Source organism: Hirundo rustica, chromosome 7, assembly GCF_015227805.2.
Source record: "Hirundo rustica isolate bHirRus1 chromosome 7, bHirRus1.pri.v3, whole genome shotgun sequence".
Taxonomy (NCBI): Eukaryota; Metazoa; Chordata; class Aves; order Passeriformes; family Hirundinidae; genus Hirundo; species Hirundo rustica.
In genome coordinates this window covers 15,177,019-15,192,927 of record NC_053456.1, presented here as the reverse complement: position 1 = coordinate 15,192,927, position 15,909 = coordinate 15,177,019, and the positions used below count along the sequence as shown (strand labels likewise).

Below are 15,909 nucleotides of genomic sequence, written 5' to 3'. Positions count from 1 at the left end.
TCTGCTGTGCCCCTCCCTGTAGCGCATGCTGCCCCTACCTGTGCCACCTGGATGTCTTGGGGGACACCCGTGTCCCTCTGGCCAGGCCTCGCTCGGCACCAAAGTGAAAGTAGGAAGTGATGCTGAGTGGGAGCCTGGGCCTCCCATCACCCTCCTGGCTCGCGGGTGGGTGTTGGCCTGTAGGTGCAGCTGGGGAGCATGGGCGAACCAGTGGCAGTACTTGGGGCGACCCCAGCCTCCTCAGCACCCCATTGCCCCGTGCCACCCTGCAGTGTGTGGTACTGTGGGCATGGGGCACAGCACCCCATGTTGAATTGGGGTGTGGACAGGTGCTGCGTGGCAGTGGAGCATCAGCCCACTGTGCTGGGGTCGCGTGTGTGTGTGTGTGTGTGTGTGTGTGTAATTGCACACGTGTGAAGGCTGTACGAGCACAGCTATGTGGCTGCGTGTGTGGGTGCGAGCTGTGCTCGTGTGGCTGCTGTGGGTGCGAGGCTGAGAGGGCGCCGTGCGTGCCCTTCATTGCACCCACCCACGTGCCCCGTGCCAGGCACTGCAAGGGCAAGACCCCAACACCTGCAGGGGGGACTTGCCCCTGCCCACCGTGCCACTGCGGCAGCCTGGCAGCAGGGTCCCCTCTCCCTGCCCCACCCAAGGGCCAGGGCGGGGGTGCCTCGGGCTGGGGGGGCAGAGAAGACTCTCACCCATCCTTGGCGTGGGTGCAATTCAATTAAGGAGGCCTGGCCCTGGTTCAGCACAGCCAATAAAGCTAATGGCCCCGCACAGGCCTGGCGCTGCCCGCCGGGGGGGGGAGCGGGGGGGGCCCGGGGGCCATCTGCTAATTAAATGGGGGTGGGGGACCATGGAGCCAGCGGTGATGTCACCTCCCTGAGGCTCACGGGCCCCCTCTGCCCGCCAGCCCTCTGCCACTCCCAGGGTGCCAGACAGAGCTGTGGGGGACAGCCGTGAAGTGGGGGGGACCACCCAAACTCCCTGCACCCCACCCTGATGCTGCTGCTTGTTAGGAGGCTTCCCAAGGCAGATGCAATTAGTGCCCATGCCTGGCATGGCCGCTGCCCACGCTTGGCACCAGCAGCTGCCCCGTGGGGATGGGTCCTTGCCCGGCATCATGGCAGCATGCAGGGGCGCTGCTGCCGGCTCCTCTTGGCACTGCCTCTGTGGGTGTGTGGTGCCCAGGCGGCTGCAGCCTGTTACTCTGCTCCCCTGCGCTGTGCAATCCCCATGGCGAGGTGGATGTGCCCGGGACGGTTTTGGGGTGCCCGGGGCGGTTTTGGACTGTCCTACAGTGAGAGGTTCCCCATGGTAATGCTGTGCCCACAGCACGGTGCATCAGTCAGGCAGGCTTTGGAGAAGGGACCCCACTGGAAGGGGGCTGTGTGGGGAGCCCCTGATTGTGTCCTCAGGCTCCTGAGGAGAGGCTTGGTAGGATACGAGGAGGACTGGCAGAGGGGAAGGGAAGACCCCCCCCGTCCGTGTGTAGGCACCACCATTTGGGGCTAGGGGTGGGTAGGGGGTACTGGAAGGAAACTGAGGCCGGGTTGGGGCGAGGGTTGAGGATTGAGCTAGCATCGAACCCACGGTGTGCGACCTCCTGCGTCCCCAAAACTAACGGCGCTGGAGCGGGGGTCCCTGCTAGGGTCTGGCACCCACCCCAGGAGATGCCGTGCCCGGAGGGCAGGCGGGTGAGCGCCGGAGGTGCCAAGCCCCGAGCCCCGCGTGCGGAAGGAGGAGAAGGAGGAGAAGGAGGAGGAGGAGGAGGAGGGGGAGGAGGAGGAGGAGGGGGAGCGTGTCGGATCTGGCTCCCACCCAAGCACTGCAGGACAGGGGCGGGCACGGTGCTCCCTGCCTGGCTGCCAGCGCGCAGGCGACGCTGGGGGACCGACGGGGGGGGACAGGGCCCGGTGGGACCGCAGCCCCCCAGCACATCATTGTCGCACGGCCCCGTGCCCAGGGCCGGGCACTTCGGGGGCACTGCCCGGGCAGGGGAGCTTGTTGCGGCCGGCGCCGGGGGAGGGACACGGCTGGGTTCGGCCGCTCATCCGAGCGTGCCCTGGGCAGGGGTCGGCCCCTGCACCCTCCCCCCGCCGGGTGAGCCCCGGGCAGGGGCACCATGACCCGGCTGAGCTGGTGCTTTGCCACCTTGATTGGCTGGGGGAAGTCCTTGGTGTCCTGCTTCCTGCCCCTCCGCGCCCGCCGCCGCCGGGAGGTAAGCGGGCATCGCCAGGCACGGCGTTAGGGTTAGGGGCTGCGGGGGACACGGAGCTGGGGGGCTCCGGGGTGCGGGGAGGGGGTGTATGGGCTGCCGCCGGCCCTGTCTGCTCCGGGCAGCCGGGGGTTAAACCCTGCATATGCATGCCAGGGTGCAGAGCATGTCCTTTGTCCCTCCTTTTGCCCCCCGCCAGAGCGTCTCACTGTGACCCTCTCTTCCCACACCCGAGGACCCCTGCAGTGCCTGACTGGAGAGGATCTGCTGTGCAGCCTTTCATTCTAAGGGATCTGCTGGGATCCCTGTGTCCTTACAGAGACCGTAGAGGCAAGGGTTGTCCCTGTCCTTACAGAACCCACAATGGGAACGCATAAAACACCCCTCAAGAGAAATCCCTGTGCCCATAAAGTGGTCAGTGTGGGGGATCCCTGTACCTGTAAACACCTGGCACTGGGAAGCACCATGCCCATAAAGTATTCAGTGAGTGTGGGCTCCCTGTGCCCAACACGAGACACCCCTGTGGGGTCACCCTGTGTAGGGCACCTCTGTGCCCGTCAGCACCCGGCATGTGTGGGATCCATGTGCTGAAGGGTTGCCCCACAGGGGATCCCCGTGCCCATGCAGCACCTGGTGTGGGGACTTTGCTCTGCCACCCAGGCTGTGGAAACTGAGGCAGGGAGGGGGGGAAGCTGTTGGAGGGTGCTGGACTCTGACTGCACCACCCTCACTTCGTTCCTCAGTCTTTGGGAAGCTGCCCCGTGCCTGGCAGGATGGCATGGGACATTTGAGCTGCACCATGCCAGAAAAGCAGGTGCCAAAGCCACTGCTGGGAAGTGCCTGAGGGAGTCACTGCAGGCTGGTGACAGTCCAGTATATGCCAGGACAGGGACACAGCCTGGACGAAGGAGAGGCCTCTGACTGCTTGGGGACCCCAGAGTGCGCCGGGGATGCAGGATCGTGAATTGATGGGAGTACTGGGGGGTGGTCAGGGCTGTGGGTGGGTGGCACTGGTGAGATGTGGGTTGGTAGTTGTGCAGTCCCATGTCCAGCACTTTGTCCGTGTGTTTCTGATGTGGGTGTGAGAACACGGACTTTTGGGGGGTTGTAACACACATGTACTTATGCATGTGTGTTCATGGGCATGCAGATGGGGCTGAGGTGAGAGGGAACCGCAGCTCACAGGGGTGTGGGTGCACAGGAGGTCTCTGTGGAGCTGCCATGGGGTGCGTGTCCCCTAACACATGGCTGTGTGCTGGGGGCAGTAGCAGCAGGGCTTTATGTTAGTGCGAGCTGTTATAGAGGGGGGTCTCAGTTCTTTCCGTGCCAGCAGGCACACACATGTGGGGCCCACCCACCATGTGTGACATGGGCTGTGTGTGGTGTTCATGAGTGTGTCCTGGCATGTACACAGGGAGACATGTGTGATGTGTGTGTGTGCCCTGTGCACTCAAGAGCAGTGTGCAGACAGCTCTGGTGGAAGTGGGTGTGAGGGCCTTGGGCATGTTGTGACCCCAGGACCCAAAGGAACACTGCCAAGGCTGGCTCTGCACTGGAAGTACATGCCTACACCAGTCGAACCCGTGTGTGGGGGGGGTGTCCCTGTGCTAAATGACCCCATATGTGTCCACCTGCTGAGAAAACGAGCCTTAAATGATGTGATGGGCTGTGTCCCTGCAGCCACCCTATCCCTGTCGCATGACCCTTGTCCCTGCCCTTCTGAGGAGCTTGGGATTGTCACGGCAGTGAATGGGAGGAGGTGATTTATAGGGGGGGAGGTGGACACTTCTCTCCGCTTGGGCTTTCGTTTGTGGACAGTAACGAGGTTGATTAATGAGGGCTCTAATGATGGGGAGGGGTGTGTGAGAGGGGTGGGCAGGGATGGCTCTTTGCTTGTTTGGTGTTGTGAGCGGGATCAGTACCCCTAGCCTCCCTCTGCCCCTGGATCTGGTTTGCATGGAGAGGTGGGAAGTGTTGTCCCCTTGTCCCCTGTCCCAGCTGGCACATCCCCACAGGGGTACCACCACCCTGGGCTGGGTGAGCACAACATAGTGCTGGGGTGGAGGGCAATGGGACAGGGAGATTTTGGAAAGGGGATGCTGCACTTCGGGGGGAGTCAGATGCAACCCCAGTCTCTGGGAAGGGCAGCTCCCCCCCTTCCTTTCTAGGCTGGCGGTTTTATGCAGAGTATAGATGGGAGACTGAGGCATGGGGAGCGGGGCATTACAGTGCCCACGTCCCCTCCATGCCCAGGTTTCCATGCCAGCCGTGGCTCGTCCTGTGTCCTTCCCCCTGGCACGTCCCGCACCCTGACTCACACCCTCATGGTCACGGCCAGCTGAGCACAAGTTTCCAGGCTGGAGCCGGAGTCAGCACTGGCGGAGAGAGGGGGAACCGTGTGTCGCACGGCCAAGCCCCCCAGGAGGGGCTGGAGCACCCCTCTGCCAAATCCATCCCGGTCAGGGCCGCAGGCTGCCAAGCCGCTCTCCGTCCCGCCTGGAGCTTGTCCCCCCTCGCTGAGGCCCCCCAGCTCCGCGCATGGATGTCCGCTGATCCCTCCCCGTCTCCCATCCCGGGACCACCCAGGGGACTCGGCTGGGGATGGGGGGGGGTGCATCCCGCCGCAGGACCCGCTGGAGGCCGGAGGAGGGATGAGGGTGACGTGGGTGGCGGGTGTCCCCCGGTCAGCGGAGGAAATGGATCCCAAATGTGTGTGAGTGGGGAAGAGGGGGCCTGGGACACGCACAGCCCCGCTTCGGGCCCCGCAGTCCCGCTGCTGGCGTTAGGGGGGGGTGTCCCAGACGCCTCCGGGACAACTCGATTGGGGCGCTGCGGGATCGGGGGGGCGTTTGCCGCTCCCCTTCTCCCCCCGGCCGGAGGGGCGGCGGGGGGGCCGGGGTGGGGCGGGCGGGCGGAGCGAGGGGCCGGGGGGCTCGGCCGGCCGGGGCCGCGCCGCGGGCAGCATGACCGGGCTGTGCCTCTCCTGCCTGCTCTGGGTACGGCCCGCACCGGGGGGAGCAGGACAGCAGCGCCGCGGGCTCCCGGCGCCGCGGAGAGGGGCTGGTCTCGGGAGCGGGCGGTGGATGGGAGCGGGCGCGAGGGGAGCGGGACGGAGCGGGGGCGTTTGCACCGGGACGGGCTGACGGGGAGCACGGGGAACCGGCGGGGCTGGACCGGTACCAGCACCGGCTCTGGGGGAACCGGGACACAGCGGGGACCGCCAGGGACGGCCGGATATCGAGGTGGGGCTGGGGGGACCGGGCCGGGAGCTGGGCCGGGAGGAGCCCCGGGGACTGTGGGGAGCGGGGCGGGACCCTGCCCGACAGAGAAGTGGCGGTGGGCGACAGGCTGGGGGGGTACACGAAGGAGGGACCGGGCTGGGATGGCGGGACAGGGACACTAGGCTGTAAGAGGATCTGTGGGGTTGGGGAGGATGGGAGGCTGATCCCCCAAGACCCACAGCCTGCGTGTCTGACCGGGGGCTCCACCATTCCCTGGGGCAGAGGCTCTGCTACTCCACTGAAGGGAAGGGAAACTCGCAGAACTGGGGGGGGGATACAGTTAGTTGTGTGGGTTTGGGACTCTGCATCCTCCCCGGTCCAAGTTGGGTCCGTGGGCCCAGTGGGTCACAAAACTCTGGGTGGACCTGAGCCTACAAGACTGCACCCAGGTGTCCCGGTGCCCTCCACCCACCCTGGCTTTGCAGCCTCAAGGGAACCGGGTGTCACAGGTTCCCCCCCCACCACTGCACTCTCTGCAGTGCTGGGCAATGAACCCAGGTCTCCTAGCTCTTGATTAATTTGGCATCTCTGTCTGGTGCCTCTTCCAGCCCAGGACACCTGGGTCCCCTTCCAGCCTCCTTTGGTCTGTGTGTTGGAGGGCCCATGGCTAGGAATACTTTGCACCCCTGCTCCTGCACCGTGTGGGTGCTGGTCCCTGGAGGTGGATACCCATGCGTGGGTACCCAGGTGACATGCCCGAGAAGCCCTCCAGCCCACGTCCCTGCATTCCCCCAAAAGTTTCCAGCCTTGGGGGCAGGGAGGCTAACTGGGATGCTGCCAGTATGGAGCTGGGTCTGCATTGTTTTGTGGGATGGGCTGGTTCTCTGGCTGCCAGAGTGGCACTGGGTGGGTGGAGTTCCCCTCCAGCAGCAGGGGGCTGGGGGGGGGCATAAAGCTGGGTGCTGGGTTGGTCCCCCTCTGGCACAGTGATGATGTTGGCAATGAGACAAGCAGAAGGGACTCTGGAGGGGTGGGAATCAATGGCGCAGCTCTTTCACTAGTGAGGATAATTGCTGTTAATGAAGCTGTGGAGGCCAGGGCAGAGTGGGGGGTACGTGCATGGGAGATGTGTCAGCATCCCTGGGCATCCCAGTGGGTCCCTGGGAGCGGGGGGCAAGGCCTCTTCCCGGGGCACCCTGCGGCAATGATGCCGCTTTGCATATGCAAAGGAGCTCATGGCATCATTAGGTCTCGCTGTCACCCAGCAACTGCGGCGTGGGAGCCCCTGTCCTGGGGGAGCTTTTCCCACGGCTGCTGGGTGGGTGACGCCACGTCTGGGCACAGGCACGTGTGTGTGTGTGTGCGTGTCTGTGTACACACCCACCGGCAGGGTGGCACCAGCTCTGGGGGCTGCCGAGGGACCACCCATGAGTGGCCCTGTGGGAGCAGGTGCCCAGGGAAGAGGGGCTTGCACACACATGGACAAACCTGTGCGTGTGCTTGGAGGCACATAGACCTGCATATGGGAACAATGCACACGTGCCACTGCTGCTGCTGTGGCTGGTGGGGACGTGCATGCCTGCAGGTGTGTGTGTGTGCACGCAGGGCCGTGACACATGCACTCCATGTTGCATTCGCAGCACTCTCACAGCCCAGGGGTGCTTGCACGCACAGGAGCGTGCAGTACACGTGTATGGCCTATCTCCTGTCTGTGCTTGCACTGGGGAAACTGAGGCAGAGAATTTTGTGGGGAGGTACCTGGACCCCTAACGCTTTGGCACCATCCCTTTTGGCTCTGGTGCAGTGGGCTGGAGGAGAGCGGGGTGCCACGGCAAGGGGGGGCCACTGGGCCTCTGCTTAATCTCATTAGTCTTGGCATGAAAAGGCGGATTTACAGGGGCTCACGTCTTCATCTGGCAGCGGGTAGGTGGGCAGGGCTGGAGTGCTGCCAAGGGTTGCCCCCCCCCACCCCCCAAAAACCCAGTCAACTGGGGTTTGGGAGGAGCACTGGCTGCCTGCAGCTGTGCCAAGACCCCTCCCTGTCCTCAACCCCCATGTGTGAACACACATGCTTGCACAGGTTGGATCCATCCTGCACTCAGTCACACTCGTGGCATCAGCTTCCCCTTGCTTTGGGTTGTGCCAGACAGGGTGGGCACAGCTGCTCATGCTCAGGGGGCTTTGTGCCCCCTTTATGCCCCTCCAGGAGACATCTCAGCACACACTGCCTGGCACGTACCCCAAAACACAGCATGACAGTGACACACCCCCAGCATGGGCACCCTACTGGCAGCACCCACACATACTCAGGTGTGTACACAGGTTTTTGTGCACTGTGTACTCACACGCATGCATACAAACATGTGCATGTATTATCTATACGTTTTATCTATGTGCATTCATGTGCTCACATGCACACGAGTTTGCACACACATGTGCCTGCAAGCATCTTCCCCCCCTGTGTGTGCCCACACACACATGCTCACAGAGACGCTTGTGCACAGGCACGTGTTCACAAGGACACATGGAGATGTTCCGACACACAGGGAGGCATGAGTGTGCACACATCTGTGCACACACACACACACATGTCTGCACACACCTGTGCACACGTGCAAGTACACACCTGTGTATGTGTGCACATGCACGCTGCACACACAGACACAAACAGCATGGACACACACGTGCACATATACACATCCGTGCACACAGTCTGTGCGTGCACACACACTTCTGTGTGTACGCACACACGTGCACGCACGTATATGTGCACATGCACAAATGTATGTGCACACACACGTATGTACACGCGTGCACACACACACTACACAAAGGCACACCCCGCCAGGGGGCGGCAGAGACTATTTAAAGGGGTGGAGGCAGTGCCCAGCCCTCCCGCCATTCCCCTGTGTCCCCTATCTCCCACCCCATAGCCCACCCCCCGTCCCCTGCCCTGGACCCCGTATCCTGTAGCCCATACCCTGTACCCCAGATGCAGGGGACACAGCCACAGGTGGAGGGGTGTGGGTGCCATGGGTGGAGGATGAACCGCCACCCAGGGGAAACAGGCAGGTCAGAGTTGAGTGTCTGGGTTTTGGTGCCACCTTGTTACCGCTGATGAAGCTCCATATTCCCCCCAGCCCCAGGACTTGGAGGCCCCTCCAGCGCACTCCTTCAAGATGACGAGCTTCAAGAAGGTGAAGGCATGCGGGATCTGCCGGCAGGCCATCACGCGCCAGGGCAGCACCTGCAGAGGTGAGCTGGGGCCGTGGGCGTGCGCGTGCACAGGGACGTGCCAGGGAGGTCAGGACATCGGGGATGTGTGTGTGCCTGCGTGCACGAGGATCTGAATGTGGAAACACGTGCCTGTGCCAGCCTGCGCACGCACGTGTGCCTGCGTGTTGGAGGGAGAGCCGTGGCTGTGAGAAGGTGTGTGTGGTGGGAAGGTGGCTGGGAGGCAAGGGTGACCCGTGGAGGCACTGAGGTGTCGCACACGTGCGTGGCCGTGTGTCAGCTTCATGCACGTGCAGTGAGTGTGCAGCGGCCACCACATATGTGCACGCGGGTGCGGGTCTGTGCGCACGTGAGGGTGCTCACCCCCCGAGCCGCGCTTGCTGCCCGTGGCACCCTGCGGGTCACAGGCAGGGCCGAGAGCCCTCGCACGTGTGTGGTGTTGCTGAGCCCCGTGCGAGGGGCGGACAGAGGAAACGGGAACAATGAGGCTTCCTGTGCTGCAGGAAACAGGCCCAAGGGGAACAGGGACTGAGGTGCGGCCGTGGCCTGGGCTATGCTGCGTGGGGACCCTTGTGTCCCCTGGGGATGGGACACGTGTCTTTGCAGGGCTACCCAGGCAGCATAGTGATGTCCTGTAGAAGTGTGTGTCCCCAGCAGTGGCAAACACGCCTGCACTGCCCGTGAGCACGTGCCATCCATGGGGGCGTGGGTGAAGGTGTGCAACAGCAGCGCACGGAAAGGAGGGAGGGACCACAGGCAATGGCAGCACCCCTGTGGTGCTCTCAGCCATGCCAGTGTCCATGAGAGGCCCCTGTCTGTGCATGATCTCCCTTCACGCTATTCATCCTGGGCACTGGGGCTCGCACTCATGCACACTCACTGGCACCTTGGCACCGTGTGTGCCCCAGAGCCACGTTTAGTGTGCCTGCTGCTGTGCCGTGCTGGTGCCAGCCGGAATGTGTGCCCACCGGTGCAGGGCGTGGGTGTCCCTGCATGTGTGTGCACGTCCCGGCAGCCAGTGCCCAGTGCCAAGGTGCTCTGTGCCTTGCAGTGTCGGGTGCCCTCCCTTCCTGCCCTGCATGCAGGGTGCCTGCAGACTGCCCCCCGGCACTGCTCCCCCTCCTGCCTCCAATAATCCTCTCTCCCCTCTCTCTCCCACAGGCTGCAAGCTCTCCTGCCACACCAAATGCCAGTCAAAGGTAAGGCCAGTGCCCTGAGGTGTCCCCAACCCTGCCTGGGGGTGCTCGGACTCAGAGGGAGGATACCATGGTCTATACCAGCTGACCTCACTGGATGGGCACCCAAATGGGCTGCTGGTTCTGAGCTGGTCATCGTGGCACTGGTGTCACCGCTGGGTGAGGCTGACAGTGCCATCCTGCTGCCGGGTCACTGACAGCATGTGCCTGTCTGTGTACGAAGCTAGGTTTTGGGGTGCAGCCCTTCTCAGAGCACACCAGCAGTGCCTGGAGCGGGGTGCCCTTTGCCAGGGTGAGTGCTGCTGCACGTGGGTGCCATGGGCCGCGGCCGAGCGCTGCCAGCCGCATGCACGCAGGCTGAACACCTCTGCCGATGCCCAGCCGGGGGCGGATCTTGCTGGCAGGAGACAGCGGAACTGAGGATGCCCAGTGGTGTCTGTCTGTGCAGCTGCTGCTCTGGCAGAGGGGGACCCTACAGCGACCCATGTTCTCCGAGGAGCTGGAGGTGGGCACGGTGCCCATCACTGCGCTGCCGGGGCAGGGGAGGCTTCGTGTTCTTAATCCCTGGGGAGGCATTCATGCCAGCTATCTCTGGGGCTGGCATCCTGGGCGGGAAAGGCTGGCATGCCCCAGGCAGACAGCGTAGGCTGGGACATGCCTGTTCCCGTGCCCATTGCCTGTGCCCAGCTGGGCAGAGAGGGAGAGGAAAGGGGGGTGCTGTGCCAGAGGCCGGGCATGTGTTGTGCTTTGCAGGGTGCCACGGTATGGGTGGCGGTGCAGGGCAGGCACTGGCAGCAGCCGTGGCACTGAGCCCCAGCTGGGCTCTTGGGGGAAGTGGGGGCCCCGGGGTACCCTGGGCCTTGAGCGGGCTGGGCGAAGGTGGCTGGGAGGCTTAGTGGAGCTGTGCCAGCTCCAGGACTCTCTGCCGACTCTGGGCCACCACGGGACCCTGAGTCACCCCGGGCAGCCTGTGCCAAAGATGCCAGGAAGGCTGAGGCCAGAGAATTTGGCCTTGCTGGAGTGCTGTGGGGAGCGCTGGAAGGGGTGTGCGGGGTGGTGAGGGTATCCCCGGGACAGGCTGTGGCAGGGATCGTCTGCCAGTGGCTTCCCGGCAGGAGGGAGTGCCAGGAAGTGTGTGTGTCTGGGTGTGAACCCGGTGGGGATTCCCTGGTGTCTGACAGGGGGTTGTACACCAAGAGGGGGCTCATACCAGGCTCCCAGCAGCTGGATAGACTGCGCAGGGGCAGCCCGTGGCTCACTCTCGCAGCCGGCTGCATTTCATTAGCCTCCATCACCCTTCCCACGCTCGCTGGAAGCTGGAGCCCCCTCGGTGGGGCCAGCTAGCCGAGGGGTTTGCTGCTGGGGGGGAACGCGCATGAGGCCAGGGCCAGGGGCCTTCCGCAGAGCTCCTTTGGGCCAGCGCCCAGGGAGGGGCTCCTCCGGTCGGGCAAATGGCCAGCTGACTCACACGCCAGCTTGTTATTGTAGGGTCTCTGGGGAGAGTGCATGTGGGGAGGGGGCTTGGCATGGAGCAAAAATGGCCTCTTGTATACCTGAAGTCCCTCGTGTTTAACCCCTGCACCTCCAGGATACTTTGGAGAGGGAAGGTGGAGTCACCCCCAAAGTGCAAATTGCATCCTGCAATGCTTTCTCTTCCTTCCCTGGATTTGCTCTGAGGTCCTGGTGTCCCCTGGCTCTGATGTCTTCTGGCCCTGGAGTCTACCCCACCATGCTACTGGCAGTGTCTGCCCTTTGGTCCCCATATTTACCTCCCTGGAACTGGCTCCACCTCTTTGTTCTGCCCCCTAGCACGGCCAGCTCCCAGCCAGCTGCATCCTGGCCCAGCTGGGGGAAAGCCCCCACTTACAAACCTCAAATGGACCTCAGGTATAGGGGAGGGAGGAGAGATGGGGGTGTGGGTGGGGTGTAAAGAGTTGTGCTGCTGGTAATCCGTGTGAGGTGCCAGGTGGTGCCATGGGTGTGATGGGGGTAAGGGGAGGTGGGCACTGGAGTGTATGTGGGGACACCTGGGAGCTTTTGAGGTGTTGGTGAGCATGAGAAGACAGTGAGCAGGCAGAGCTGTAGCAGGGAGGGCAGGACCTTTGCCCTGGCAGTGACCTGCATCCCTCAAGTTTCCATCCTGCCTGAAAGACAGTGGGGGAACAGTGGTGGAACCCACTGCCCTGTGCTGGCACTGATGCTGGTGGGATGCTTGGTGCCCGTGGGTGGCTGTGGAGGGGCCAGGGCAGCTGCACACTCATCAGCTGGGAAGCACAACACTGTTCCCATGCCCATGTAAGGCCCTTTTTGCGCCCTGCGCCTCTGCTCAGGGATTTTTCCTTGCTTAGCAAACCTCCCGCCCTCTCTCCGAGCGGGACGGATGGACATTGGTATGTATGTGACACAGCCTGCCCCCTCCCTCCTTCCCTGCACTAAAACTGCCTGCCCGAAGCTAGGGGTGTATCTTCCTTTGAAAAATGGGGAAACTGAGTCACTGAGCACTGCCCGGGGGCAGCGGGAGGCCGGGAACATGGTGTGGGGTGCAGTACTTCTGTGCCTGCATTGAGGCGTGGGTGAGCCTGTGTCGTGGGTGGCATGTGGTGGCAGTGGCACAGCCAGGATCTGGTGGTGACACTGCTCTCCTGACCGAGGGTGCTCCGAGCAGTGGGGCCATCCAGTCATGTACCAAATCAAGGGATATCCTAGGAGTGTCCCCATCCCCCAGGATGCCTTCACTCTGACTGTGTCCGGATTTTGCCGTGATGCTGGTTGGAGAGGCTGAGAAAAGATGGGGACTATGCTGTTTCCCGTAGTGGGAGCTGGCCCCATGATGGATGGTTTGGCTGGGGGACAGGAAGCGCTGTGGTGTTTGGCTGCTGAATCGGCTGGTGATTGCTGGTGCTTGGTTCTGGGAAATGGCGCCTGTGCCAGCCCCTGGGCCTGGCAAGGCTCCAGCCTGCCCTGCTCGCCCCTGCCACACAGGGGCCCACCAGTGCTGGGGGAGTGGGGGTGCGGGGCTGTGCCAAGAGGGGAAACTGTGGCACATCACACAGCATGAGGCCAAGGGGTCTAGGGGTTGTCCCCCCGGCGTCTCTTCCTGGGGAGCTGAGAGTGTGTGTTGGAGCCATGCCAGGCTGCTGGGCCACGTCTGTGTGTGCCTGTGTACGCCTGTGTACGTGAACACGTGTGTGTGTGTGTGTGACCGTGCGTGCTGACAGACGCATGCATGAGTGCATGAGCTGCAGAGAAATGCACATGTGTGCAAGAACATCCATCCGTGTGCGCGAGCACGCTCGCACACAGGTGGGCGGTCACATGCATGTGCTCCCAGTTCACTGCCATCCATCCCCCGCTGGCCTCGTGCCAGGCCTGGGTTGTTTTTCAAGTGCCCCCTGGGATGGGGCTCCGGGGGGGCAGGTTTGTCCATCATTAAACCAGGGGCTGGAGCAGGGCCAGGGCTGGGCAGCGAGGCATGTCCCGGCCAGAGCAATCGCTCCCAGTGCCCGCGGCATTGATGGCCCCTTGGACGGCTGTAGGACTCATGGCAGGGTGTGCTGGTGGTGGTGAGGGGATGTGCCACCCCTCAGCTGGTGCTGGGGATATTCCCTGCTTGTAAAGCAAGTTGAAAATAGGAAGGGAAACTGAGGCAAGGAGTGATTGGACGCTTCTGGGAAGGCCTGACTCCTGGTGATCAGCACTCTCCAGCCGTGCCATGGCCAGGGTCCAGGCAGCATTGGGGGGTATGGCCAGGCCGTGCGTTGCAGGTTGTCGGTGGCTGTGCCAGGAACAGGAGCTGCGAGGAGGGGGCATCCATGTCCCAGCTTGGTGGGCTCTTGCTAGGAGACTTGTCGCTGTCTGGTCCCCGCTCCCTGCCCCAGCCGCTCTGCTTCCTCCCCGTGCTGTCGAGGGGATGACGTGCTGGTCACACGGGAGCTGCCCATCAGGTCCCTGTCCCCGATGTCCCCGCTCAAAGCCAACCCCCCAGTGCTTTGGCACAGGTAATTAGCAACACGCCTGGTCTCCACAACAGGGTGGGCGGGGCGGGGGAGGGAAGGAATAGTGCAGGAATATGTCCTTGACCCTGGTATGGGCTCAGCCAGGGTGGAGGGATGGGGTGCTGTGGGGTGCAGCCCTGTCCCGGTGCTGTGCCAGGCCGTATTTGTGCAGCAGGTCCTGGAGGTTTTTGTTTTTCGTTGGTGTTTTTTTTTGGTTTGTTTTTTTTTTTTCCCCTCGCCTCTTTCCTTTTTCTCCTTCTTTACGTCACTGCCCAAATATTCGGCCTCTCAGCTCCGGTGGGGGGCTGGCTCAGCTGCTTGGAGGACTTGGGGCCCTTCTCTGCACCCTCGGGGTGCTGCACAGAGAGGATGGGTAGGGGAGAGGGGATGCTGAGCCTGTGCTCACTGCCCTGGTGAGCACTGGCCAGGACTGGCCTGAGAGGTGTCAGATGAGGCAGCGGGGACCACCAGCCTCCCTCCTTGGCAGCTGCCAGGGATGCATCCTTCTTCCTAGAGCCCTGTCATGGTGGGAAGCAGGGTCCAGGCCTGCCTCATTTCCCGCTGATTTTCTCCTGTCCCAGACCAGGTTGCATCCCCCAGGACACTCCTCCTGGGACCTGCCCAGGGAAGGGTGCTGGGTCCCTGGGGACTCACAGGACTCTCCAAGAGGTGGGAGTGATCCCAAAATAGCTGAAAGGTCTGGCTTAAGAGGGGTTCTATAGACCCTGCACTGGGGCTTATCTCCTGTGTGCTTTAATCTCTGGAGATGAACTGCACCTGGGTGCCTGGTCCCCAGGTCTCCTTTCTTCCAATGACATCTGGGGTAGTGATGCTCAAGAGTGTTTTGGGTCACAGAGGAGCTTTTTCATGTGAGGGGTGGTTTGTCTGCAGGATTGGGAGTCATTGGAGCCACTTTGCAGACCGCTGGACTTGTTCCCACTGGCACTTTGACCCTATGGCTCTGGGAGATACTTTGGCAGCTGTAGTTCAAGGATGTTGTCAGGATTTCTCTGGCTGTGTCCTGTGAAAGGGACACGTCATGTCCCCAGGGGACAGTTCCTGTCACTGCCCCGGGACCAGGGCAGGGACGTGCTGTCAGTGCCCTTCGCTCACCCACTCATTTCCATCCCATTCGGTTGCTGATACTTTCCCATCTGCTCCCAGCTCTTCCTCCGCTGATGTTTCCCAGGGCCTGGGAGCCATCCTCTGGCCTCCTCCTGAGGAGTTTGGGCTCTGGGGCCTGTGCAGGGGTCTGTGCTGGAGCTGGGCTGGGGTCGATGCTGTGCTCTGCTGGTGCAGGTTGTTCATTGCCCCTCCATCCTTGTTGCAGCGCTCCCATCTTTTTGGGATGCCTGGTTTTTGTGGGCTGTGCTGATGGTGGGACTTGTTTAGGGGTGTCAAAGAATCCTGGCCTGGGACCTGTTTAGGGGTGTCAATGGATCGTGGCCATGGGATTTTGTCCCAGAGTGGTGGCTGTTGGGCTCTGACCCTGTGCTGTTGGGTGCTGGGGAGGGCAGAAGGGCTGGCTGGTGCTTGCTTGGGAGGGGGATGAGGAGATGCCCTCCAGAGATGTTTGGCTCTGGTGCTTTGTCCTTGGCAGCAGGAAGGGTGCCTTTTGGTGCTCCCACCCAAGACAGTGTTGGGTTGCTGTGGCATGGAGGGAAACTGAGGCATGGAGGGACTGGGAAAGATCTCCTTGAACTGGAGTGTACTCACAGGGGTGGTGTCCCTTAGGGCGACTTGGAGATAGGCAATGAGAGAAGCCCTTACCACAGACCCCTGCCTGGTGACTTTTGAAGGGCTGGTAAGCTAGGAGGGGTGTTGGGGTCCTGCACCGCTCCAGCAGAGCCAGTTCCAGCCTTTTGGCTGAGCCCACAGCTTCAGGACGGAAATGCAAACAGGAACGGGGAGGCGTTGGGTGAGAAAATGTCAACAGCACTGGGCCGGGTGCCTGGCTCGCCGCCTCCCTGGCCAGCTCACCACTCTCTGGGCCACTGCTGGTGGGCTTCCCCTCTTCGCTGTGGGGTCTCCTGGCACTGAGC

General features: G+C 62.6%; 1 protein-coding gene across 2 annotated transcripts in view; it reads left to right on the top strand.

The window, feature by feature from the left end:
- Positions 1-4,917: 4,917 nt before the first annotated feature.
- TNS1 (tensin 1) overlaps positions 4,918-15,909 on the top strand; it is a 66,257-nt gene continuing 55,265 nt past the window's right edge. For both annotated transcript variants that reach the window (XM_040069404.2, XM_040069400.2), the window contains exons 1-3: positions 4,918-4,934; positions 8,583-8,697; positions 9,838-9,875. In XM_040069404.2, coding sequence (XP_039925338.1) covers positions 4,929-4,934; positions 8,583-8,697; positions 9,838-9,875 — 159 coding nt within the window. In that variant the 5' untranslated portion in view covers positions 4,918-4,928. The remainder of the gene's footprint in view (positions 4,935-8,582; positions 8,698-9,837; positions 9,876-15,909) is intronic.